Source organism: Pyrgilauda ruficollis, unplaced genomic scaffold, assembly GCF_017590135.1.
Source record: "Pyrgilauda ruficollis isolate IOZ18807 unplaced genomic scaffold, ASM1759013v1 scaffold14, whole genome shotgun sequence".
In the NCBI taxonomy this organism is placed as follows: domain Eukaryota; kingdom Metazoa; phylum Chordata; class Aves; order Passeriformes; family Passeridae; genus Pyrgilauda; species Pyrgilauda ruficollis.
The window spans coordinates 4,382,026-4,408,484 of NW_024512543.1; the positions used below are offsets into that span (position 1 = coordinate 4,382,026).

The 26,459-nt window shown below is 44.7% G+C and overlaps 1 protein-coding gene across 1 annotated transcript in view; it reads left to right on the forward strand.

The window, feature by feature from the left end:
* GALNT16 (polypeptide N-acetylgalactosaminyltransferase 16) overlaps positions 1-25,974 on the forward strand; it is a 64,669-nt gene extending 38,695 nt beyond the window's left edge. The window contains exons 3-15 of the mRNA XM_041460077.1: positions 1,933-2,031; positions 7,873-7,940; positions 10,377-10,442; positions 11,498-11,619; positions 13,598-13,685; positions 14,621-14,705; positions 15,738-15,841; positions 19,367-19,493; positions 20,373-20,465; positions 22,560-22,643; positions 23,652-23,793; positions 25,362-25,478; positions 25,957-25,974. Coding sequence (XP_041316011.1) covers positions 1,933-2,031; positions 7,873-7,940; positions 10,377-10,442; positions 11,498-11,619; positions 13,598-13,685; positions 14,621-14,705; positions 15,738-15,841; positions 19,367-19,493; positions 20,373-20,465; positions 22,560-22,643; positions 23,652-23,793; positions 25,362-25,478; positions 25,957-25,974 — 1,213 coding nt within the window. The remainder of the gene's footprint in view (positions 1-1,932; positions 2,032-7,872; positions 7,941-10,376; positions 10,443-11,497; positions 11,620-13,597; positions 13,686-14,620; positions 14,706-15,737; positions 15,842-19,366; positions 19,494-20,372; positions 20,466-22,559; positions 22,644-23,651; positions 23,794-25,361; positions 25,479-25,956) is intronic.
* The last annotated feature ends 485 nt before the right edge of the window (positions 25,975-26,459 follow it).

Consider the following 26,459-nt stretch of genomic DNA (forward strand, 5'->3'; position numbering starts at 1 on the left):
GATCCAAGTCTTGTGCTGCTGTTCTCCAGCATAGTATTTGGTACTGGCTTTTTGGTGACCCAGAGGCAATGGTGCCATGTTCTGTGTTGCTGACAAGTCTCCGGCAATGCAGAATTTATGTTTTCTGTTAATCTGCTGTCGTGTTCTGGCCTAAAACCAGCTCACTTCAAAGATAAATTATCATTTATTTTGATCTGTGATAGCATGTCGAGCATGCTTTTTGTGAAGAGCCTCATCTGTGCACTTCAGTCAGAAAAGCAAAATATATGTGATTCCCTGCAAATATATAGCCATTTCAGACCCAGCTTTTCAAGGATTCTCTTGAGTAATGGATGGTCCAAAGTAGTATATAATCAGAATAAATAAACCTATTTCCATGTTTCTCCCCTTTACAGGGAACAATTTGGGAATGAGCAATCTGTGTTTGACTATCTTATGTTATGACAATATTGGAATAGTTGCTGAGATGGCAATTCAGGATGAGGACTTATTTCAGCTGATACAAGTTAGATTGTGAACTTGGCTCTGTTTAAGGAATGGAGGGGGTCTTTATGTCACTAACATATCAATTTTTCTTCAGGCACCCAAGCCAGAGCATGGACTTGCTTGACTTTACATCCTACAAGCTCCTTCTGACTTAGCATGCATCTGTTTCTTTGATCCAAAGCAAAGACACGGTCAACTTTTAAGCACAAACCTTGTCCTTGTTCTCTGTGATGCTGTAGTAATGCTGAAATACTGGGAAAACTTCCCCAAATAACCCATAAATCAGCGTCTTCTGCTTTTCCACTTCCTGATTCCTTAGTACATTTTGTATGCATTACATGGAGTTATTTTGAAACAATAATAAATATAGTCTCTCTTAGGTCTGTTCTCATATTGTCCACTTTAGTCTTTATCAGGTTTCTCTATATGTTTGAAAATTGCTGTATGAAGCTGCTGTCCCCTTAATAAAACACTGCAATGAAAAAGTCATAAACCAGTAGGATTGAAAGTGAAAAAACCAGTCACAGTTTAGCAATAGTCATAAAAGAATAGTAAGTAAATGTGGAAGTACAAGTAGTGAGTCTGAGAAGTGAATTGTATTCCCTGTCTCCTGATGGAGATTCAGTCTATGCAAAGCCTTGAGTTGTTAGAAGTAGGTGTGGTTTCTTCATCAGACAGGAGATTGGAGCACACTGACTGCAGTTTGACACCATCTGGAAGTTAAGAAAGCAGATGCTTTGGAGGAGCAGGTCAACCCAAATCAGCTGTGCTTAGCATCTGCCAGAATTGGATTCAGGATTCATGTCTGTGAGTTGTTCCCCTCACAGAAACTTGACTCTCCACAGGGAGAAGCAGCCTGGTGCAAGTTAGTCCTTGGTTCTGAGTGTGAGAATGTGTGTATGTACCTAACATTACAAAGTCAGATGAGAAGATAGAAAGAATTGCTCTTCATTGCCAGTGGGTCCATTAGTGTTGAGCCTCAGCAACTCCCCAACACAGATCACAGAACTAGCTGGTGTTTTTCTTTCTGTGAAGTTTGTGTCCACAGAATTTGAAGTGCTTTATACAGCAGTGCTTGGGTGTACCAGCTCCATGCATCCTTAGCATGTCCATGTCCTGTGCATGAATAAACAAAATTTTATGTGAATCACAGGTAAATCCAGGGACTATGACTGAAAGCCAGGGAATCCATGACTGAAACTGAGTTTGCTATAAAACCTACATGTCCTCCTTAGTATGCAGTTTTGTGAGTTTGGGTATCACAGCCTCCAAATGTTGCTTTTTCAATGGGCACAGTTCTTTTTAAGCTCTGCCAGCCTTGGTGCAGCCCAACTGTGCTGGTTCTGATTTTAGCATATTACTCTTCTTTTAGAAATTGCAGGTACACTGTTGCAGTGCTACTGCTAGGTAATGTTTGGCTTACACTTCTGCTCTCCTGTGCTGCAGGTGCACTTCTGTACGCTATGACACTGACTTGCCAGCCACCAGTGTCATCATCACCTTCCACAACGAGGCGCGATCTACCCTGCTCCGCACGGTGAAGAGGTGAGTTCAGCTGGGCTGCCAGGCCTGCATGGTGGAGTCTGGGAGTGCTCTGGGGGAAAATTATCCATTTTGCTGCAGCTAGACAAGTAGGGTGGCTGCAGTTCCCCAAGTGGTAGCGTTCTGCTCTCAAGATGGCCCACTAGGACGGGCCATCCAGAGGCTTGGATTGGCATTGTGGGCATATCTTCAAATGCAGAATGCATTCGCAGTTGGCCACTGTATGGCTCCAGCTGGGGGAATCTGAGCAGCAAGAAAGGGTAGCTGGGCCTGCATCCACAGGTGAGAACAGTCTCAAGTCTCACCCAAGCGTGAGCTTGGTTTGGAAGAGTGAGGGGGGACTAAAGAGAACACTGTGTTGCTAGGTGCAGCGACCCAGCCCTTGCTCACGGTCCCTTGCTGGTAATCAGTGGCTGAACCTGATGCCCCACTAGGTGTCCCCTGGGCCTTGCACAGCTCCTGCTGAGCCTGCAGGACACTTGCCATCTTGTACCAGTGTCTCCTCATATCTGAGGAGATATGTACCAGTGTCTCCTCATATCAGCAGTGGCCAAATCTAGCTAAGTAAATAGATGGCATAGGGCCTGTAGCAACCCCAAATAGATGGAGGTTTGCAGTCATCTGTACCACAAAGCAATGTTCCAGCTGCTCCTTCACTGCCCTCTTCCATCACCCCCACAGAGCCCAGGGAGGCTCTTTTCCTTTTAGTTCCCATAGAAAAAAATGCCCTCTGACTTATTAAGTAATTTCTCAAAGGGTCTCTGAAGCCTGCAAGCAGGCCCAGGAACAGCCATTGAGGCTGAAGGGAGTGTGAATTGTCAGTGTAGCAGTTTGAGCTGATGGTATCACTAACAGGAATGCATTATTCATCATTGCCACTTCTTCCTTTGACAGGTCCTGTGGACCTAAGAAATGTGCTATATGAATAAAGAACAGGTTTTTTCAAATTGGCTTCCTGTCTAGAAGGCCAGGTTTCTGCCACCAAGTTTGGTGCTATTGTGTTTCCAGAGACCTGTATATATTGCATTGACATGTTATGTCTTTTTATTTCTATCATTTTCTTTTCATGTGACCTATACAATGAATTCTGCAGAGTCACTGTCCAGAAAATGGGCAGACTTGTTTGGAATCATGGTGCTGCTAGGGTAGCTGGAGGAGATTTCTGCCTTTTCAGTCATAGGTCAGACAGTAAATAGATGCTGAGAAACCATGATAGTATGTCCTCCTTTTTCTTGTCCTGGAAAGCCCAGAACTGGACACAGCACTTAAAATGTGATATTACCAGTCTCTCAAATGTGGTCTCCTGCAACCAGAGCCCCCAACCAAGGCCTTAAAAATGGGTGACCCATCTATTCAGATTGGTACCTGCAATGCTGCTGCCCCTGGAGGACTGCTGTTGTGAGGAACTGGCTGCACTCTGCTGTGAATGGTGTGGTGGATGGAATTTCCTCCCAGACCTCTGGCTACAGCTGGGGTCTTCATTGCCAGATGGTTTACTGTCAGTGCATGCAATGGATTTACTCCTTCCTTAAATCACATCAGAAGTGTCAATAATTTATCCCTGTGTCATGAGAGATCCTGAAGGCTGAGTCTTCTTTGGGCTCTACAGTATCTGCAGTGCCACACAAGCAAGCATTGGCTAGTAGCCTTGTCTTTGAGCACTGAAGGTTTGACAACCATGCATGGAGGTAAAGGTTCACGTCATGGCTGCACTGCCAGAAGAGGCATAGGCATAAGTCTGGCTTAGAGGTTGACACTGATGTTATAGAGAGATTTGACAGAGCTCTTCAGGGCCTCTTCTGTAACCCGAGAGCCCCATCTTTCACCAAAACTCATCTGAATGTGCCAGGCTGAATTACTGCTGTGAGGGTAATTGTTGTTCAAGTCACACACACAGTCAGTGCACCAGTACTATGTAATTACTTTGCATCCCTGGCACTTTGGGATAAGTGAAGTATCAAAGGGACAGGACTGTTCTGTTCTGTTGGGTTTATGACCTGGCTGTGAGTCTGCTGAGGACCACAGTAATATTAAGCAGCAGGAAGCATAAAATTGCACTGCCTGCTTACCTGCTGACTAGTCAGGCTTGCAGTTTGTCATTATTTCTATATCTGCAAGAGCTTTCTTAGACCAGGTAGAGCATGATTATTTGGATAATTAGAATGAACCATTTGAGATGCATCTGGAAATATGATTCCACTGTTATTATGGGCCTTTTCCCAAGTTCAGTTATCATGATTAGACTGTGGGAATGCTATAAGAGAAATGGGTATGAAGGAGGAAAACTGATGAAAATGAGCAGCACTAAAAGCAAAATTTTCTATGTCTGAAAACATTTTTAGAGGCCTAATCTTTTGAGGTGAGTAGAAAATGTATTACCAGTTGAAATTTTCATACGTGAGGTCTTTGCAATTGTGGCTTTTGACTATCTGAATCTGGGCACTCAAAAACCAGCCATAAGACTTCTGGAAATTCTAGAATGAAATACATGAAAAGGGTACTGTGATTGAGCTGATCTTAAACCCAGGGGGAGCCCAAGTGCACTTCCCTGAGCCAGATACTGGCTTATTGCAAGGTAATTCAACAAAGTGACGATGCTGGTACCAAAAGATCTTGGGAAGTGACCCAGGGATGATAATCCTGCAGCACAGGCTTATTTCAGGGTGATCTAAACCTAGCAGCTCTAAGGGCCAGGTCCTGATCTGCATACCCTTCTTGCTAACCTCACATGCACATGTGAACACATGGACTTAAATGCCTCTGGCAGCTCAGCTGTTGCCTTCTTCTCCCTCCTGTCTCTGGGATCTCTGCTGCTGGGTGGAAGCAACAGGAATGATGTGCTGTTGTTGCTCCTTGAAGTTGGGAGAAATGTTTGTGGGAGAGGGGGAAAGAGAGGAGTGACCTTGAAGAGGAATAACATATTCCCTCAAGCACCCTGTTGCTTATCCCTCCTGCTCTTCAGAGACAGCATGGGCTGCATACCTGCCTTCTAGTGTGGACTCCAGCCATATGTTTTCAGTGTAGAGGGAGACAGCTAGTTAAAAATATCCAGCAAGAGTCTAAAGAAGGGGAATAGGGGAAAAAATGGGAAATGGGCTGTCAGACAAAACCTATGAACATGCCAGTTCAAATGGCTTGTTGCTGGCATCCTCAGTCCTGCAGATGTGTGTCAGTCAAGAGCTGCTTGCCTGCTTTGATCTCTTTTCTTTGTTAGGAAATAGCTGTCATTCTCAAATCAGTCACTTGCTTGGCATCCTGTTGTCCTTCAGAAACAATTGTCACTCAAAAGGCATTTTATGTGATTGATGTCTATGCATGATTAATCTTGAAGCCATACCTTCACTCTGCTGCTGTGACCATTCTTGCAGAACAAAAAGGTCAAGTGCTTTGTTGTTTGGTCCCTCTCTTTCTGATCTCAGGAAGTCATGATTGCAGGGACCTTTTGGTTTTGGTGCAAATCTAAAGGTGAATTGTGAAGCTCTAGGTCACTGGATTTGAACAGCTGTCAGTGGTTCAGTGCCTATGCAGAGGGCCTGTGAAAATTCTGATTAAGAGGATGCTGTTGTAATGCTGGAGTATTTGGTGTAGCATCTCATTACAATGACAATTTAAATAATGGCAAAAAATAACATTATGTTAGAGCAAAGGGAAAAAATATACTCTTCTGCTAACATCCAGAATAAACAAGATTATCTGGGAACTTAGGAGGGGATGGATAGAGGAGAGGAACTCATTGGCAGTGCTGATGTCACGTTCATGCAAGAGAGTAAGGACTCTGATACTGAAAGAAGAAGGAAGCTGTGAGAAAAGGCAAAGGAGATAGGGAAGCCATGAGATGAGGGGGGAACAGTCCATGTTTCTGCTGTAAAAGGCAATCGTCACTTGAATTTTGGAATTCTAATAATACATTTTTGTGCCTGAAAGTGTTTGTCATGACATTCTCTGCGCCTCAGTGAGGGGAGATATTAGGATTATTGTGCTCCTTGTTAAAAAGACAGGGGTGACAAAGTGCAAAGAAGATTAAGTACCTTTCCCAAGGATCTACAGCAAGCTATTGCAGAGCTGAGAGAAGAACAGGGCACTGTACAATGAGCTGTGAACTCCTCAAGGGATGTGTTCTTTCTAATGGGGAATCACTGGACAGGTAAAGAACAGAGAGCAAAATGGGGCTTTTTTCCCCAGTTATGTGGGGTTGAAAGACCTGAAACTTGTGGAGAAAATGTGTGCATTGCCCATAGTCAAGCTAGTAGAAGAAGGTGTAGAATACCATTTTGCAGCCATTATATTGCAGTTTGTCTGGGTTGTTTTGCATCGTGTTTGCACAGACAAGAATTTCAGTGCAGGGCAACCTTGTCTGTAAAATATGCAGATGGTGGTGGTGCTGGGAGAAGCTGCACTTAGAATGGCACAGGAACATCCCCCCACCTCCCACCCCACCATACTAGAGGATCCAGAGAGACATGAGCCAAGAGAAGTAAATGAGATTCAGCTTTGGAAAATGCAAGCTCAGTCATCTAGGGACATGTCAGCTCAAAATACAAATACTATGAGAGGTGTATAAAGCAATGTGAATCTGAAATAGAGTGGGATGTGATACTGAGCAGCAGAACAGTCAGAATTTTGCTTTTTTGCAGAAAGCAGAAACCTCTTCCAAACTGAGGGAACTTTCGCTCTGTGTGCAAAGCTATCAGTGGTGTTACTTAAAAAGATGGCACCTTCATTCCTGGGAGTATGGGACTATTCCTGTTGTCTATTTCCAATATCAAACTACAAAAACAATAAAATCCAAAAGAGAAAAAAACCCAGAAATTTTTCTCCAGTATTGCTCAAAAGAGCAGGTGCCACTGAAATGAAACAGGTTGCTAGAACTAGGAGGGCAGTGTTTGCCTCTGCTTTTAGTATTAAAATTTGCATAACTGCCATCTTCATTGGACTGCTTAAGCATCACTGAGCAACCTTGTTGAAGGTAATGAGGACCTGCCTGTGCACAGAGGTGTTGAAGGAGGCTTGGAGGGGGAATATGCTGTGTGACGGTAGTAAAGCAAGAGAAAGATTTGAAGAAGTTCATGGAAAAAGAGTTCAAGCATTTTAAATGAATGAGACTGGTAAAGAGGTCAGAACGGAACTGCTCAGACTCCAAAGTACCAGAATGCTTTGACATCTGAGGAGGGCAGAAGCTTTTCTCTGCTTTCCTCATGTGTGTCCTGCAGATGCAAACCCCTTGCAGACCCGAGGGTATTACATGGTGTGGTGCAACCAACCTGAGGAAAGGGGGTGCTTTCAGCAAGTGTGGTGCTGGTTTGAAAGACAGACAAACAAAAGAAGGGAAAAAAATCCAAATCCAGAGTATTGACAATGCTTCCTTCCAAAGAAGGGAATCAGTAAGAAAGCCTGAGCAGGTGGCACCTGTTGCACTGAGGTGGAGGAGCTCCTTGCTGGGGAAAGTGGCAGCTCTTTATGCCCTCCAGCAGTGATGACTTTCACTCAGAGGCGGGCAGATGGGAATGGCCATTGGGCTGCCTCAGGACAGGTGGTTCTCTGCATTTCACCTCTGTTTAGGGGCAGAGCATGCTGCAGCATCCTTTTCTAGCTGCCCCAGGCAAGTCAGCTCCTGGCTGTGGGTCCTTGTAAGGCCTGGCTGAGTGCCACAGCTCTCTGGGATACTCTCACTTGTAGTTTGGTCCCACCAATGAGCACTGTTACAAGGGCAAGGTCACTGCTTCCACTTTTCTGGAGTTTGGTATTCCTGCTGTAATGCATAGCACAGGAGATTTCTATCAGTCCTAACATTGTCATTGTTATGGCAGCTCACAAAGTGGCTTTTTCTTTCCTGGGTCCCTGCAGTGTTCTGAACCGCACCCCTCCCAGTCTCATCCAGGAGATCATTTTGGTAGATGACTTCAGCTCAGATGGTAAGTTTGGACCTATTTCCTTTACACTTATTTCTTGCCTTCTGTTTTCCCGTTTTTTGTTTGCTCTGTTGAGTCCCCTTCCCTCACAGATTCCCTCTTGTCTGTATGCAGGAGAAAAAGAAAAGAAAGTAAGTCTGTGTTTCATGTCTATGCATGGCAAAGGCCAGAGCTTCCTCCTCTCTTTTTCTTTCCATTGGGTCTTCCATTTCTGTCAGTGTGGCAGTTTTTGCAGGGTTGCCAGAGATCTCTGTCATGTTTCATTATGCACCATTTGGTGAGCTGTTTAGCACAGATATATATGTAGCAATGCTCTGCATGAGCAGAGCAGGTACTTGCAGACCAAGAGGCAAGAAGAGGATGTGGTGTAGCATACAGAAAATTGCTGCCTGGGGTCCTGCAGGCAGGCTGAGGTGAGACTGGCTGTCTGCCTCCATGTGCCTGGGATCCCAGGTATCCCTGTGGGAAGCTGTGGCAGAGTTTCTGCTTTGGACAGCACCATACTTTCTTCTGCAGCTTGGCACAGGGGTGGAGTGTCTACTGCATCAGTTCCAGAGTACCAGAGCTGCAGACTGGAGGCTCTGGAGTCTTTCCCTCTGTACAGTTGCTCTTGCTCCTGTCTGTTGTGTAGTAGTAGTGAGGTGGTGGGCATAGAAGACTTCTTGCTTCTCCCCTGATGTGTTCTAGACTCAAGGACAATCTAGTTATGTACCATTTATAATGATCAATAATTACTCCTTCAGAGCACTTTACAGATAGCTGCGAGTGCCCACCTTGGCCTGCTGAGGTAAGGAAGCAATGCTATTTTGATTTTGCAGCTACTTGCTTATGTAGCTTTGGCCACAAAAAAAAAACATATTAAAGGTGGATGCTGAGATGAGGGATTTGAGTTTCTGAGGGCCTTAGAGTGTGTTTCAAATAAGTACTGAGCTGTGCTCAGCTGTTTAATTTCTGAGCACTTCCAACAAACAATCCTAAGTGTTCCACATTCTGCACCTAAAAATTTCAGTTCTTAAAGGGCAAAGTGTTCCAGATCAATAGTGATGGATTTCTGGTACCTGTTCTGCACACGGTTCAACCATAAACTCCCATTTAGGCTCCTCAGTAAACAGGAAGATTTTTAAAAGGCTCCATCCTGTCACAGCTCTTATGTTTTTCACTGGCAGCTGGCTATTTGTAGATATAGCCACTTCCCTGAGATACGTTCATGAATGCACTTCAGCACATGTTTCAGGTCTGACACTTTGCTTTCATACCTGCCTCAGTTTCTGCAAATATACTGAGAATTTGTCATCTCTGGCGAGTATCTACAGGCAGAGCCGTGTGCTCCGCTCCTGCAGAGTGAACAACTGAATAAGGATTCTCATACCTGAGCTTGTGACTTGGCCAAGATAAGAGCATTGCCTTCCCTTGTAGCAGAGTTCCAGCAAAATCTCGATGCTCTGTAATTCAGAGCACCTGCCACTTCCCTTGGATGATGCAGGATCTGCCAAAGTGCCAGTGTAAGAGCAGTATTTCAGATTGCACAGATCCTTGAGAATGGAAATGCTTGTACAGGAGTGTGCTGAGAGGTGCACTTTGGCTAAGGGCCTTTGCATCCTCCCCAGAGTGCTCAGTCTGTGGGAAGGTGACAGCAGGAAAGAGGGGGCATGAGACATGTAAAGGAATATGGAATAAACAGGGAAATTGGGGTGGATTTGATGGAGCGAGAAAAAAGAGCAAGTTAGAAATTGCTGTTCCTATGACATCTGCTAGGGCAGGAATAGAGAGGATGACAGAGAACTAACGACTCAGTGCTCACTGGTGTCTGGCTGGAGCAGGTAACTGTTCCTCTCCCTCATCTTCCCTAGGCAGTGTAAATGAGGGATGCCAGGAGTTTCTAGCAAGCTGCCAGCAAAGCCCTTGGTCAGGCAATGTGCTGGTGTCTCCAAGGAAGCAGGTTGCATCCCAGTGGCCTTTATTAAATAAAATCAAGCAGAAACTGCCCTGAGAACAAAAGGCAGGAAATGCCCAGATGAGCCACTGAAGGCAAAGAGAGTGGATAAGATCAAGTTATGTTACAGAACTCTCTTTTCCTTGGCACTTTGGTGGTTTGCAGTCCCGCTTCCCTGTGTTCCCTCCTTTTCATTAGTGCCCAGTGCCACGCTGCCAGCACGTGCCCCATTGTTCTCGGGAAATGCTGAGCAGGGGAGATGGAGGCCTGGCTGTTCAGAGGATTTGGAGACATGGGCTCAGCTGCTGAGGACAGCAAGCAGGCAGGGCTCTTCTGTGTACTCTGTAGACAACAGGATTGAGGCCATCATGCTGATTAACGTGATGTTAAGTGAAAGCAGAATTTCGCCTCCCAGGGAGAAGCAGGAGGACAGTTAGTTGGGGCTCTCTGTTGAAGCCAAATAATTCATGCATGTGTACCGAATGTCTTTTTTTGCCTTCCCCAAGCTGAGGACTGCCAGCTCCTTACCAAGATCCCAAAGGTCAAGTGTCTACGAAACACCCATCGAGAAGGTGAGTGTGGAAAGCTTTCTAAGTACAAAGATCTTGCCTATTTTTCCACGTGACCCTGGTTGCCTCCCAGCTGCTTACATGTTGTTTCCTATAGTCAGAATTTGTTTTTTCAGTATAAGCATTTGGAAGTTCTGTGGAGGGAGAACACAGCTTATCAACTCTCAGGCTTCAGGGGTCTCATGTAATACTTAAATAATGAGAAGTGATGTACAGAAGCCTTGGCTGGAACAGAGATTACATTTTAAGATCTTTATGAATAAAGATCCAGGTGCAAGTCTTGTCCTTTTAAACACAAGCTAACTCTTGCACTTTCAAGCGCAAGATAACAAGCTGTGTAGGAGACATGGGAGAAGGAAAACCAATCATGTATCTATCAAAAGAGACACAATTAAGGAAAGTTTTTTGTCATAATTCTGCTGCATGCATAAATGACTTTCCCAGCTGCTCTTTAGTTTGACCCACATGTGCTGGCTTGTTTCGAAAGCTGTCAGTGCACAGCAGGTTTGGAGCAAGGATCTAGAAGGAGAGACAAAAATCACAGTTTAGTTGACAAAGAGCATCCCATTTAGTGGGATGGTCTGTAAGAAAGTAAGGAGTCATCTGAGAGCCAGGCTGATATCTCTGCAGGGCGGAGTAAAGGACAAATGGAATAAAGGAGATAAGCAGTAAGGAAGGCAAAAAGCAGAGAGTAGAATTTGGCCATGGAGAATTGGTGATGAAGGCAGCAGGGTGCTCAGTGGGAGAGAGAGAGTGAGCAGGCAGCAGCCAGGTGTCTGTGGGAAGAGCTGGAAGGGAAGAACAAGGAGCCAGGTGGAAATTCTGTGTCGTGGACAGAAGTGACAGGAGAGGTCATTCACTGTGCTGGGAGGGCTCATCTGACTGTCCCCAGGGCATGCCCTGCTCTAAAGCTGCTCTCTGCTCCTGATGGAGATGTGATATAGGGGAATCACCTGCTCTTTCCCTGCAATGGGCACATAAAGTATTTTTTCTGAAGGAGGCTCAAATGTTTCCTTTCCTAACCTTCCTGCTCCTTTGCTGTCCTTTTCTCCTCGTAGGGCTGATTCGCTCTCGGGTGCGAGGAGCTGAAGCGGCAGCTGCTGACATCCTCACCTTCTTGGACAGTCACTGTGAAGTCAACAGCGAGTGGCTGCAGCCAATGCTTCAGAGAGTGAAAGAGGTGAGCACCATGTTCTGCGCTGGGATGGATGGAGCTGGCCTGGCTTTGTGCCGTTGGATCCTCTGCTCTCACATGCCTCGGCAGAACTGGTGAGAACAAGGCCTGCCAAGGTACTCCTCAGGCAGGCTGTTACAGAGGAAGGTACAGCCTGAGCTAGATTGGAAAGAGATCCCTGATGGGATTCTGTTCTGCCAGTGTGACAAGGCAGGAGGTGCAGAGTGATGGGATGCAATGCTGAGTGCTGGAACCACCAAATTGTACCTCTTGCAGGCATTGTGCTTCCTCATCCTGTTCACCTGTATGTAAGACAGCCCCTTGGGCAGCATACATTGTGCAATTTTTCCATGGTTTCCATCTCCCCTGCTGCTGGACCCTCCCCTCTGCCTTGTCACTGCCAAAATTTTCTTTCTATTAATGTTCCTACTGAGCTGCCACCATACATCACCTGCATGCAGGCAGCTTCCTGTCACAGAGAAGCTGCTTGTGACTGCAGGGATGTCCCCTTGGATGGTTCACTTGGCAAAGGATTGATGGAAGGCTGGAAGAATGAAAATGAGGCAGAAATATTAGCAGCTGTCACCCTGACTGCACTGCAGAGCTGGAGGGAGAGATCATACAGCTCTGCTGTAAGAAGAGGCAGGGGAGAGGGAATGGGAGAAGTCCTGCCTGCAAGTGGCTGTGATTGTTCCCCTCTGAAAGGAGGATCCCATGAAGTAATGGGCCTTAGGAGAAGGGGTGGAGTCTTTAATTTTGCTTTGTAAGCATGTGTGATTAGCTTAATATGAGGGAGCAGAAGAAGGTGAAACTTCAGAATTGATGAATTAAAAGCTTCTGCTTTTTATTCTTGTTCAATAAAGCCCATAAATGTTTACTTTACTTATTGATCTTTAAGTCAAGGTGCAGCACAAGAAAGAACCTCACTCATTACTTTAGGGAAGGATCTAAAATGCAAAAGTCTGTGTGCTAACTCTAGTATACAAATTTTTTAGTGAGCAGATTTCAAGTCAACCTATTTCTGACTTACTTTCTACATTTCTGATGTACATCCTATTATAGATTTCAGTCTTGCCCTAGCCAGTCCTGGCACTGATTGGTTGGAGTAGTGGCTGGCACACCAGGCTGCCAGGTGGGTGCTGGAGTCTCAAGCTGTGCAGACACACTCTGGCTGGGCCACCATCACAGCTCAGAAGGGAAAAATATGAATCCTCTTACCAAGGATGTCCCATCCTAGCCAAGTGTGGTACATCATGAGGAACTATTGCAAGGCACAAAATGAAGGTTTGATAGGAAAGGCATGGGTACTGGCAGCTATCCAATAACAAGGTTCTGTTTCTGGCATTGCCAGCTCAGTTTTATCTTACATGGCAGCTGTCACAACACTGTCTTTTAATGCCCTGTCTCATGATGTTGAAAAATTGTTCAACTTCTGCAAACAAAAAAGGATTGCAAAAGAAAACTGTAAATGTCTATAAGCCTTAATGGCAATAAAGTACTCACAATATCTTGATATTATAATGTATACAATCTTAAATGGGGGATCTTGATTCATAGTACTTCCTAAGTAAATAGGATTATTAGGCGTTTGATAATTTCTAGGCTGATGATAATGAGCTAGTTTAAGGATGGCTGAGCAGAAGGTGTGCTGTCAATAGATATCAAAAGCAAGCACAAAACCCTTGGGACAGTGATTGATACCCTGTGACTTGGGCAGGAAATAAAGAGCTGTTTCTTAGCAGCATTCCTAGGTGTTGGAGTCTGACTCCATTCCCCTCATCCATGGAGTGCTGCTGGCTGGTACCCTCCATCTCCATGTTTGGATTTAGTGGCCACAGATCCTTTGCACAGCTGCCAGAACCATATTGGAGAAATCAGACAAAGATTTACATGTTCAACTTTGTGTTTCCTGATCTCTGGCAGCTTTGCTGGACATTCAAGAAAGTCTGATCCCTTTTTTCCCCCCTTTCTCTCTCTCCCTCAGGATTATACCCGAGTGGTGAGTCCAATCATTGATGTTATCAGCCTGGATAATTTTGCCTACCTGGCAGCATCAGCAGATTTGAGGGGAGGTGGGTATAATGAATGGTTTATGTAAGTTAGACATAACTGAGGGATGGTGCATGATAAATGTTGTGTTCTCTTCAGCTTTCCAAGAAAATAGAGTGATGATCTTTCTGATGGGTTATCTGTCCCTTTTTCTCTGCAACTTGCCAAGTCAGATCTTTTGAAGAGTTAGAACAAAACTCAACTAGCATTTTCCTCTTGACCTTGAATCACTGTCATAACATTTAGCAGTTTCAGGACTCAGTTAATTGATTAAATGTCTCACTATGTCATCATTATGCTGCATGTACACTGGAGTCTGACAAGCACTTCCAGTTGCTGCTTTGATCTGGCAGGCTCTCTCATGGCATCTTCTGAAAAGCATTTACACCTCTCCCCTCACAGCTGAGCCCCCTGCAGCTGCTCCTGTCTTCACCCCACTTCCTGGTGCCCTTCTACATCTTTTATGGCTGGGGCTCACTTCTGCACTGCTTGCCAGCCAAAGGCTACCTGTTCTTTGGCTACCCTTAGCAATGGTATAGTGACTGTGCTGTGCTCTACTATCCACCACAGGCCGTCTGTAAGTGCATGGTAGTCTTGAAGAGCATGGTGGGAACAGTGATCTGCAGGCCTGTGTTCCCAGAATATATCACATCCTACCAAGTCCTTTATTAAAGCCTCATAACTGTGGCTGACAGCGTTTGCCTTTGGTAAAACAAACTGGCTAGAATAGAATTACATCTCAGCCTGACAACACTCTCCTGAAGGTGTGGAGTGAAATGGAGGAGACATCTGTAATGCTGCATTAGGATAGGCTATTGCCATTTTAGGAAGACTGTGAAGGGAGGTCAGGGAAGGAACATAGGGACAGCCCATGATAGAACAGTGCAGACTCACTGAAAGCTAGTAGTACTGTTTTTACAATAAGAAAACCAATTTGGCATGTCTTTTTCCTTTTCAGGGTTTGACTGGAGCCTTCACTTTAAGTGGGAACAGATTCCTATAGAGCAGAAGATGTCCAGAACAGACCCAACTCAGTCTATAAGGTACACTCTGACGGACACTTCTCCAAATACCTTTACTAAGCCTTCACCAGTGTGGCAAGGAGAGTACAGGGAATGCCTTGCTGAGGACATGCAAGGCAAATGTCACAGTGTTGATGATGTCAAACTCTTCATGTTATTTTCTGAATACATTGAGGTCTATACCCTAAGTATGAGAGAACTGCTCTCTGAATATTGTAAGAATAGTGATTATTTACTATCATGCACTCCACCTCTACAGGCCACCTCTTCTTCTGTATGTTTGTTCTTGTGTTCTCCCTAACTCAACACTCTGAATGCCTCAGAAATCGCTTTGGGGTTTTTTATTACCTCCATCTTTCAGATGCAAACTTCAAGAATGAAGCAGATAAACAGTCGTTCCACATGTGTAAAGCAGATCAGAAAACTGGATCTTACCTAGTAATGTGGGTATAGAATTACTCCCACCTACTAAATCTGCATGTCCACAGACAAAAGAGGTTCTGTTAGCTGGAACAGTTGTTGCCAGCCTCACTGCAGGATACATGGCTCTGAGACATGTAGAATGTAACAAATCCTGATATGAGGAGTTATGGTGCTTGTCTTTATAGGCAGACAGCTCCCTGTTTGTAATCTAAAGGTATCATTTAATTCCTCTGTGTAATTTGTGAGCCTCTGTTTTGCACTCCAGAAGCAGCCAGCTTGCTAACAGCAGAGCAGTATATGCAGCAGCTTGTCACACCATGTCTAATTGGTGAACACAGTCATCAAACAGTGCCCATCATTCCTTCACACTGTGCATATTTGTATAAATGCAAAAGGCACAGCATTACTCTTGTAGTGCTTGCAAGACCATCTAACAAAGGCGTGAGGATGATTTAGTGAGAGGCATCTCAGAAACCTGCAGCAGGCTCACATTCCAGCTCTACTATTTTTCTCTTTTAAATGAGGTATGACTTGTGATGCCTGGACAAATTTGTCTGCCCTTTAAAATTAGTTTTGTGGTGCTACATATATGTGTGATTATTTTTTCTGGATTTCTGTTTTCTGTTCCAGAACCCCTGTCATAGCAGGAGGCATCTTTGTGATTGACAAGTCCTGGTTTAACCACCTGGGAAAATATGATACTCAAATGGACATCTGGGGAGGAGAAAATTTTGGTAAGTTTAGAATGTTTCAAGGGAATGACACACTAATGCAGAACTGCTTCCCTGTCTTCATTGCTTACCAGAGCTTTTTTTGTGAAAGATCTGATCAGCATGTCAGTGTAATGTTGGGGATGTGGTCAGATAATCCCAAGGTGGTCAGAGCTGTATCACTGTCAGCAAAAAGTCTGTGTGGTCAGGGCTACACTCTCCTACAGGCGTATGTGCTATTATACAGGAGCTTGCACAGTACAAGAAAGAGAGAGGAGCCTCCTGATATTTAAATTGTTGCTTGTTTTTGGAGAATATTCTTCCAGTTCTTCACATGATATTCTGTGTTGCCCCAGCTCTGAAGTGGCCAGCCACTCCTGCAGCCTCTTCTTACACCTGTTCCTCTCTTGCAGATAAATCTGAATTGCTCTCTCAGCTTGACAGGTCAGAGATATTTTTCCTAATTAAATAAGCTTCTTTGTAAATGGAATTTGGTTACAAATAGACTCAGAATGCAAACATTTAGAAGCAGACTAGGGCATCACAAACATTGAGGACTTCAGAGGCCCAGAGTAGTTGTCCACTCACGTGCTGGTTTAGGGCATGGTGCTTAAACCCATCTCCTTGCACTTAGCAGTGGCACAGATATGCCAGGCATCTCTCTTTGCCCCGTGTGAAGGGATGCTGCCATGTCACCAGGTGTTAATGACAAAAGCAAGATGAGTGTTAAAGAGAGGTTCATGGAGACCTCAAGTGTTTGGGACATTAATTTAGACATGGTGCAGATGGAGCTGAGAAGATAAAAGCCTTACTTTTTGTAACCAACTTAAGTAGATTTCTCTGTAGCTAATACTGAAAAAAAAAATCAGTTTCTATAGATTCCGTAAATGTCATAGATATGTAAAAAAACCTTTCAAAGAAGGATTTGTATGGTGTTTCCTAGCACCTGTAGAACTAATTAGAAAGAATGAAATAGGAAGAGGAAACCTTTGTTTCTCTGAACACAGCTGGGAGAGCTGCCTCTTTGAGATGCTTTCTAAAACAGTTAAATAATATTTTGGGCTGATAATAGACTCTCAAGATACCACATTTTAGAAACAAAATATCTAACAATGAGTGTTCTCTGTTTTCCCAGATCTTGATTCAGTTTTATGGTATTCATTATATTAGAAAGAGATATTAAATGGTACTTGCATTGGAATCTCAGCAGCCCTAGCAGCATCAGCTAAGCACTGTGGCAGAAGTCACAGGAAGCCTTTACCCCCCAGGCATGAAGATCCCCTCCTTTATGTCCTTCAGGAGCAGAGTCAAACTCAGTTCCTTGCCATCACCAGCCCTGCTCCAGCGGCAAAGCCAGCCACTTGGCCATGCTTCCAGCCTCTGAGCTGTGACTGTGTGAAATCTGTAGAACCCAAAGATGGAGAAGGAATATTTCTTAAGGCTTTTCTCTGTCTGCTCCTGCCCACCTGGGAGTCCAGTGTTGATATGTCCGTAGCATGATGCTAAGTAGAGCTCTCTGCCATAAGTAGCAGTAAATTATTTGCATGCTCACAGCCATTCTTCCACATAGAGCTGACCAAAAGCACAGAATTGCTCCACAGAATTTGCTTCATTCTCTTTTAAATAGCTCTTGTAAAGCCTTGCAGTGGCTGGGTCAGGCTGTGTGTGGCTCAGCCACATATACAGGGCTTGCCAGTTTTGCCTTGTTAGGAGGTTTTTCTGTAAATTCAGTGTCTTCTGTCACTTGTCCCTCATCCTCCATGAAGTCTGTTGCTGCTGAATGCAGAGGGATAGAAACCAACCTGGGTTTGACAACAAAATGTATTCATTTTCCTTGAAGAATTCAGAATGGTAAATTTAACCTCTTAAAAACAGTTTACCATACTTAATTGCAAACAGGGTTTTCTGATCAAGGAAAAATATTGATAATGTTCTGAAACATTATTTATACTAAATACTACAATTTTGAGTGGGAAGGGACTGTTTGAATTAGGTTCTCATTTGTAAATGAGATGAGTGGTTCTGTCTAAGATGGTGTGAGAAATCCTCTCTTTGGAACTGAACATCACTTTCAAATTATACATGCCAGACTGAGTTTTTTTGTAGGCCAAAGTGAGTCAGAAGCTCATTCCAGGAGAGCAGATGTCAGCTGGACACATCACCAGACAGAAACTTAAGTCTTGGGTTTTTTTTTATTTGTTCGTTCTTAAAACCCTTCCTCTCTTCAAAGCTGGAACTCCCTGTTAAAAACAATCTGAAAATAATTAGCTCTGGATAAGATCAGGAGAGAAAAGTACTAGTAAGAAATACTACAAAATGCAGTCTAATCAAATGAGGTTTTTTACTGAGAAGCTACATTAAATACACCATCTCCCCCACCCTGCAACTCACTATTTGAACTACCTTTCAGTATGCAGAGAGGAAAGCTGTGGAGAAAGATGAAGGTTGGGAAGATATTAGTGTGTGTACATGGTTTCAAACATCCATTAGATCTGGATACATAATTTCTTTTTAATTTCTAAGCATCAGGGCTGCATAAATTGGGCATTACTGGAGGAAGATCCCAGCTGAGTAGTTTTTGAAGTAATCAGTCTATACAATCTGAATACCTTTTGGAAAAGGCTGCCTAGCCACCCAACTAATTTTCATTTTCCTTCTTCCTTCTCTTTTCATCACCACATGAATTGAAAGTGGAAAACCCCTCTGGTGTGGCAGTGATTAAACTTGTGAGGACAGACCCATAAGCCTGAGAAAGGTCACATACCTTCTGTAATGCAAATAAGTGTCTGCACATCAAAGCTCCATGCTCTTGTAATCCTTTAGCAAAATGTTGAATCTAGCTTCAGGATAAGGTGGATTTCTTCAAGTAGCAGGATTCTCTGTATTTTCATAGTCATACTATATGAGACTGGTATCTGCCCTGAGCAGTTCCCCCAGCAGCAGCAACTGCAACACAGGCAGTTGCTCTAGTTCATTAGTAATGAACTAGAAATGTTCATTACAAAATGAGAAGAAGGAACTATAGGAGGGTGGATAATATAGAGGTATGAGGGAGAGGACTTAGCTCTGGACATTGACTCCCTATACCCTCATCTTGTTTTGTTCTTTCCCCTTGTGTTCTAAACTCTCTTTCTTCCTCACATGATTTGCTTTACACAGTAAATTCCTCCTTTCTAATTCCATCTTCGTGCAGGGATGAGAGTAACAGAAGTCCAAAACAGGGAGGGGCTGTGTGTGGGAGTGGTCTCAGTCTGTTGCCAGATGCCATCCTGGGGGCCTGACATCCTGAGCAGCCTTGAAGACCTGGTCAAATGCAAAGGTGTCTCACTGAAATGAGACCAAAGAGGAGCAGGACTGGAGAAGGCATGGAAGTCCTTGAGCTGCAATGGTTGCCTCCATTTTAACAAAGGGAGGACAGTTTCTCCGCTCTCAGCATGGCATTGCTTTCCCTGATTTTGCTGTTGCAGGCAATAGACCTAGAGCAGAGGGGAAAGAAAATTGCCCTTCTTGGAACTGTTGCAGCTGTATGACTCTTGGGGTCTCTTCCAGAGCTCTCTTTCCGAGTGTGGATGTGTGGTGGCAGCTTGGAGATTGTTCCGTGCAGTCGAGTGGGACACGTGTTCAGGAAGCGCCATCCCTATGACTTCCCTGAGGGCAATGCGCTGACTTACATCAAGTAGGTGTTGGGTAGTTCCTGGTAACAGCCAGGCCACCTTTGTGTTGGGCACGTCTAAATAAGCCTGAATTCTTTGTTGTGCTTTTCCCTGGTAATGGAGAACAGCTTGTGGCTGAGCATCTGTTCTCAAGGGAAGGATGAGTTGTTGTTTTCTGTGAACAAAACCTGTTCCCTTCTCTGCTGTTTGTTTTTGTGTCTCTTATTCCTTCTCAGCCTCTGGTGAGGGGGTAGGGAGCAGTATGCCAGAGAAGACACCCTGGCCATTCACAGATGCTGCCCTGTGACATATGTGGGAGTACCAGCAGCCCTTGGACATCTCTGTTGTCTCTGAGCTGTACATGCTCTAAGATAAACCCTGAGGACAACTCCTACTGCAGGACAGATGGGAAGAGAAAAGAGATGAGATGAAGTACTTGACAATGAAAGTGGTCAAGCACTGCTTCAGGGCCCCAGAGAGATGGTGAAATCTCCATCATTTCAGATTTCAAAACTCAACCAGTCAAGACCCTGAGCAACATGAAGCTAGTCTGATTAGGGCAGGAGATTAGATGTTAGACACAGCTGTTTTCCCAGCTGAATTATCCCATAATATTATTCAAATCTGGGAAAAGGGATACTGGAAATGAGTGTGATGGTGACAATCAGGCCCGGTGTCTCTGCAGAGGAAGTATGTGTGAAAAAGTAATGATAAACTATGGCTAATAAATTTTTAATTTCTGAAGTGTTTTTGCAAGGCTTTGTAGATTTAATCAATCTCTACCCTTCCATACTGCCTACTCGGTTTTGTGTTTGGGGCTGTCCCCCACTACCTCCTAGCAGACAGGCCTTGGGTCTGCTTGCAGGGAGGGCAGGTTCTGCAGCATCTGCTCCCCCGTGCAGGAACACCAAGCGCACAGCAGAGGTGTGGATGGATGAGTACAAGCAGCACTACTACGAGGCCCGGCCCTCGGCTATCGGCAAGTCGTTTGGAAGGTAAGCTACCCCAGACCTTGCTAGGAGGGCTCTGGTAAACCCCTTGGTAGCAAGAAATAGTTTTTAGGTCTTCTCTGGGGCTAAGTGTGAGAAATAGAAGTGCTCTGAATGCTTGCCTTGCCAAGGAGGTTGTAGCTTGAGTGTCTGGCTAATGAGGTTTGCTTCTAATTCACTTAATTTTTTCCCCGGTAACACTGCATAAATCATTTGTTAGCAGAAGGCCAGAGGGATCTGTAATGAAATTAAAAGACCAGACATTTGAAGTGGCTAGACAGGAATATTTTTCTATCCGAGCATGCAGCTGTTGTGGAAATGTGAGCTGTATCTAGAGCTTGAGCTGAAGTTCCTGTGCAGATGCAAAATCCCAGGGCAAGCATGACTGGCTAGCACATGGGGCATGTTGCACTTGGGCACTTCCCACTTTCCTGATGGAGGGAGGGTAGTTTGCCTGGTTTGTAGGGCAGGAGAGAACATGGCTGATGGTAAGATTTAGAAACACAATCTGCAGAACTGTGCTTCTTACAACACCTTTGCTAAAGCTGTTTTCAGGCCACATGGGATTCATTGTTATCACTTAGCAGTTCTCTGTGATCCAGAAATCGGTGATGGACACCAAACCTGGAATGACAGGAGAGCTTGCGGTCTGTGCACTCAAACTCCTATGACTCCCAAATAATGTAAAAATCCTAGGAGTGCTGCATTTCTATGGGTTTTATCTGCCTGTGAATAAAAGGCCATTGTTGTATCAGTGTAAGGACTTGGCAAATGTGGTTGTATCTCAAATGTGTAGCTGTTTGCACAGGATAATGATGCATCTCCTACTTATTTATGACAACCAGGTCGCTTTTCTTGCTGTACACTTTGCTTTTTTATCATGATACATTACATATGTTCATGAAAATAGCTTTGCCTACCTAATTTATCAGTCCTGGAGCTGACTGCAGCAGCTGGACTGGGGCCACATAGCAAGTAACCCTGCTGCTTGTGAAGGAAACAGACTATTGCATATTGTGTGTGGACATATTGCTCATGTGTTTTAGTGGCAAAATCTGCAGTTCTTGTTTGCCCAGACTTCCTAGTGACTTTACTGGCAGCATTGGCTGAATAAAAGCTGGAGCAGAGCATAAGACTGACTTCAGGCAATTTCCTGCAGTAACAGCTCTGTGAACCTGCATTAAATCTAGATTTTAGGGTGCAAATGCCTTTGACATCATCACTGATAATTGGCCCTAAAATGGACCCTCCTTCCCCTCAATTTTGGTGTGGATATAAAATCTAAGAACGTTCCCCTGAGGTGTGTGGCCTCATGTATATGTACAGTGGCCTCTGTAGGCTGAGAATGCAAAGGTGCCCAGGTACCACTGAAATGCCTTCCCAACACACAAATGTAGTGTTATAGCTTAAAGAGAAGAGCTCTTGGTTTCACTGCTCAGTAGGACTGCTAGAGGGAAATCCTCTTCTTCAGCCAGCTAAAGCCAAACAAATCAGCAGTGGAGGACTGCCGCAACAAACAGCTACTGAGATGTTGAGTTCATCTCCGCTTTTACTGCCACCTTTTCCCAAAGTGCTTAAGAACAAATAATTAAGTTCTTCAGGTCTCAGTTCTCCAACCTGAGCCTAGACCTGCTGCCGTGTGCTAGAGACATGCTTTAGCACACACATGTTAATCATCTGTATGTACCTAAGCACAAACTCTTCCTAGGCCTTTTCAGCAGCTGATTGTTGTGCAGGTTTCATGGTATGCCTCTACAGGGGCACCCAGAGGCACAGACACTTTCCTGATCTTACAGCAGTTTTACTGCACTGTATTATTTAACGAGGTAGGACTTGGGCCCTGCCATCGCTCTGAGCCAAAGGAAGTGCAAGAACAGCTCTCTGAAGGTGTTTGCTTTCCATTTCTATTTCCTGCCACTTGCCTCTCTCCTTGTCTTCACCTCAGGTCACTGCTAGTGCCCTGACCCCAGCAACAGTTATGTGGGAGAATGAGTAATGTCAAAAAGGAATGTAATTTCCCTCAAACCTCCTGGCCAATCTTCATTGTTCCCCTCCCTCCTGTTCACTGCCTTATTCTCAGCAAACTGCCTGTGTTTCCAGTGTTGCAGACCGAGTGGAGCTGCGTCACAAGCTGAACTGTAAATCCTTCCAGTGGTATCTGGAGAATGTCTACCCCGAGCTCAAGTGAGTCAGTTCTTCGAATGTACAAATCTCTGAGGGACTGGGAGGTGGCTCACAATGGGAACATGAGCCTTGACAGCAGTGGGCAAAAGAGAGATTTATGCTTGGAAAAGGTTTTCTCTGTTCATCTTTTTGGTGAGAAACCTCCTGTGTTTTCCTGGCTTGTATTATCACAGCTCTGCAAAAGGTCTGCCTTCTGTTCTGCCCCACACAGCTGTCCCTTGGAGATGTGCAACCCTGGTGCTTTCAGAGATGTGGGGTGCAGACAAGTGCCAGTGCACTACAACCCTCCCAGTTTTGACTTGGCCTTTGCCCACTGGATGTTCTGTCTGGAGGGAGTTGAGCCAAGTAGAACTGGACAGCCTCAGTGCAGAGGTTTGGGTGGTTCAGAGAAGGCTCTAAGGAATGCCACAACCAGCTGTCCCTGTGGCTTGCCCTGCCCTGGGTCAGGACACAGTGGTGTTGAGTCCTTGCTCAGCTGGGAGGCAGCCTGGGTACAGCTGTGTTGTTGGCCTGTGCAAACCAGCACACATCTGTACAGCTCAGAAAAGGCAGCACATCTTTGCATCTCAGTCTGTGGCTGTGAGTGGAGGCTGAAACATCCAGCTGTAGTGTGGCCTTGACAGATCTTTCTGCATTCCTACCAATGAGGCAAGAATATGTTAGCTGGGGAGAAGAGTGAAAAAGGGGGAGGAAGAAGCAAAGCATATCAATGTGATTGTGGCTTTTTGCTGGAAACAGCCTCTTTCAGAATTTCAGAATCATCACATTAAACTGCTTAGGGTCCCCTAAAGATCCTGGTGTTCCTTCTGAAACAAAAGCACTAGTCCTCTGACCAAGTTCTCATTTGATTTTTGCCTCCTCCAGATATTTCCAGTGGACAGGATATTGTTCATTTTCTGTCAGATATAGGGAACTGTTTTTAGTCAGGGGCCAATTAAGCCCTTATAAATGTAGAAGTACGTTGGTCATTTCTGTGTATGTACCATGCAACTGTCATTTTACTTCAAGGATTCCTGAAAAAGAGTTCATTCCAGGAATAATTAGACAAGGAGGAAGCTGTCTGGAGTCTCAGGCACAGGATACCACAGGGAATGTGTTGGCTGGCATGGGAAACTGTAAAGGGACAGTGAACAATCCACCTGTCACTCAGGTAAGGCAGGCTTCAGTTTGGTGCTTTGCTCCTGCTCCTACCCTTTTAATAACCTGAATGAAGAGGTATCTCTGGCCTTGGTGGGTTGATATGGAGGTGAAGCAATGTGAGGGGATAGAATGGAAGAAAATAAAGATAGTGCAGAAGGTAATCTCACCCCTGAGGAGTTGCAGCTGTACTAACTACCAAAGATTAGGAACAGCTGCCCTTAACAGGCCACAGCTGTGACCAATGAGAAGAAGAGTGCTATAGGAGAGTGGGTTTGCTGCTTGAGAAGGAAGCTGGAGTTTGTTGGCTGTGTTGTGAAGAAGAAGGAGTCAGTGGTGTGAGGAGCTGCCCATGAGAAATCACCAAGAAGGTATGGAACTTCTGCAAATAAGGAGACAACAATTGAACTTCTGCAAATAAGAAGACAACAAAAGAAGGAAGAAATGGACCCTGTAATGGTTTTAGTAGTAAGCAGAAAAAGAAGCCCATCTCTCAGAGCTCTGTTGGCTCAACAGACTCAGCAGTCAGGCATAGAATGTGAAGGTTTTCATCTCTCAGGGACAACAGGTGCTTAGATGCTCAGGGAGTGACAGACTCACTGAGAATCATTTTGGGGCTGTGCATGGCTAGTACCCTGGCATGTGGGTATGAGATTTTTTTGGGATTAGAAACATTCCTTGCTCTGCCAGCTCAGCTGTAGCTGCAGATGACTTGAGTTGTGCTGTACTGCAGATGTGTTCCAGTATAAAGCACAAATAGAGTTTAAATAGTTGACCCCAGTGGCAGTAATGTGGTGCAGTTCTCCTAACTGCAGTGGAGCTGTGATGGTGTATACAAGCTGAAGATCTGCACTCAGACTCTCTGTTGGTGACTGGAAGCAGCTTGAGAAAGTTGGGTATTTTATGCCAGAATATGCATTTTCACGTCTGTTAACTGTTGGAAACTAGTTTGCAGCCAGCATTCAGTGTGCCTTTTAACCTGACTCACTGCTCTGTGTCATTACCACTTGAAATCTCTGAAACTTACTGCATTTTGTATTTTTTCCTTGGGGAAAGTATGGTAGTAACATTTGATTGGATCAGGTATCCATCTAGTCAGAGGAAGGAAAAAATTAATCAACTTGTCCCTTGTGCATGCTGGTGCTGTATGGATATGTTTGCATGTGTTTTGCTTTGCTTGACAATCAATAGGTCCCAGATACCTGTTAGAGAACGTGTGTGCTGTGTAAAATACGCAGAAGCAGTTGCACATCAGGTGTGTCAGGGCTCGGAATCCTCCTTGCTTTGTAGGCCTGAATCTGTAAAGCTGCAGAGCTGAGAATTGCATGGGACCATGGGTTAATCAGACACCTCAGATAGTGAGGGGAGCCAGCTGCAGGCTTTAAAATGGTGATGATGCACCAAGGCTGAGCATAAACTTCTGATCAGGTGACATCTGCTGTGGTAGTCTTCCCAGGGAGCCTTTTGTAGGAAGAGAACAAAAGATGCAGGGTTTTAAAATATCTGATAGAAAAAGCTCTCTCTCCTTCATCTGATCGCTGTTGGAATCCTAATGGAACCTTTCTTTTTCTTATTCCAAAGGAGTGGATATTCAGTGACCCTTTAATTAGACAGCAGGACAAGTGTCTTTCCATTGCCTCCTTCTCTACTGGTTCTCAAATCACACTGGAAGCTTGCAATCAAAAAGATGGCAGACAGGTAGGTAACTGCACCTCTTCCTAATGCCTTCATTGCCACGTGCCAGTGTACCTGCATCAGTGCAGCCAGCAGGGGCAAACCCAGCACTATCAAGGCACATTCAAGTCCTTCCCCTCTTCTGCATCTCCCTCTCTGGTGTGTTTTGTGAGCTTGGATGCATGACAGAGTGTGTGACCAAGCAGGAGGTGCACGGTGGGTGTGTGCTCTGCCTGGGTCCTTGGCAGCATGGCTGGCTCCAGCTCAGCAGCACCCCAAGTTTACTTCTTGGATGAGTTTTTGCGCAGCCAGATTGGTGCATGGATGAAGCATAGCACCAAAGAGAGGTAGGTGAGGCAACTGCTTTGAGATACCTAAGGAGAGAGTGGTGTGTGCTATCATTTGTTTATTTAATTTGAAGTGAGATACCTGTGTTCTTCTTTGTGCTGTCTTTGGGCATGCGAGCAGGCCTTTAAAACTGAGTGCATGCATTTCATTTAAGAGATACTGGCTGACATAGAGCACTGTATGTTCCACCTGAACTGCTCCCTAGAGGAAAAATACACAGCAGCAATGTTCCCAACAAAATACAGCTCTTTGACTTCTGCTGTTTCCAAGATGTGTATCCCTGATCTGTCAGGACAAATCAATCCTTTTGCCTTGCAACACTAGGTAAAGGATGGCCTCTGCAATGGCTGGGGTGCCCTCAACAGAGATGTGACATGCCTTTTTATCAGAACTGGGCAAAGCACAAAAGGCAGCAACAGAACACAGGTAGACAGCAGATTGGACTTGTTTCACTCCTAGTTCCCATGCTTCCCTCTACACCAAGAGAGAGCACGTTTTCTGTCATCTAAGGCTGTGCTGACTCTCTGCTTTCTGACATGTCTGTTGTTTTGATAGCCCAGAGGTAGAAGACGGCTCAGCTTTGACCTGTTCTCAGCAGCATTTTCTTTTTTCAGTACTTTCTAATACTATATGAATCCTTGAAATTAGTTTTTCCTG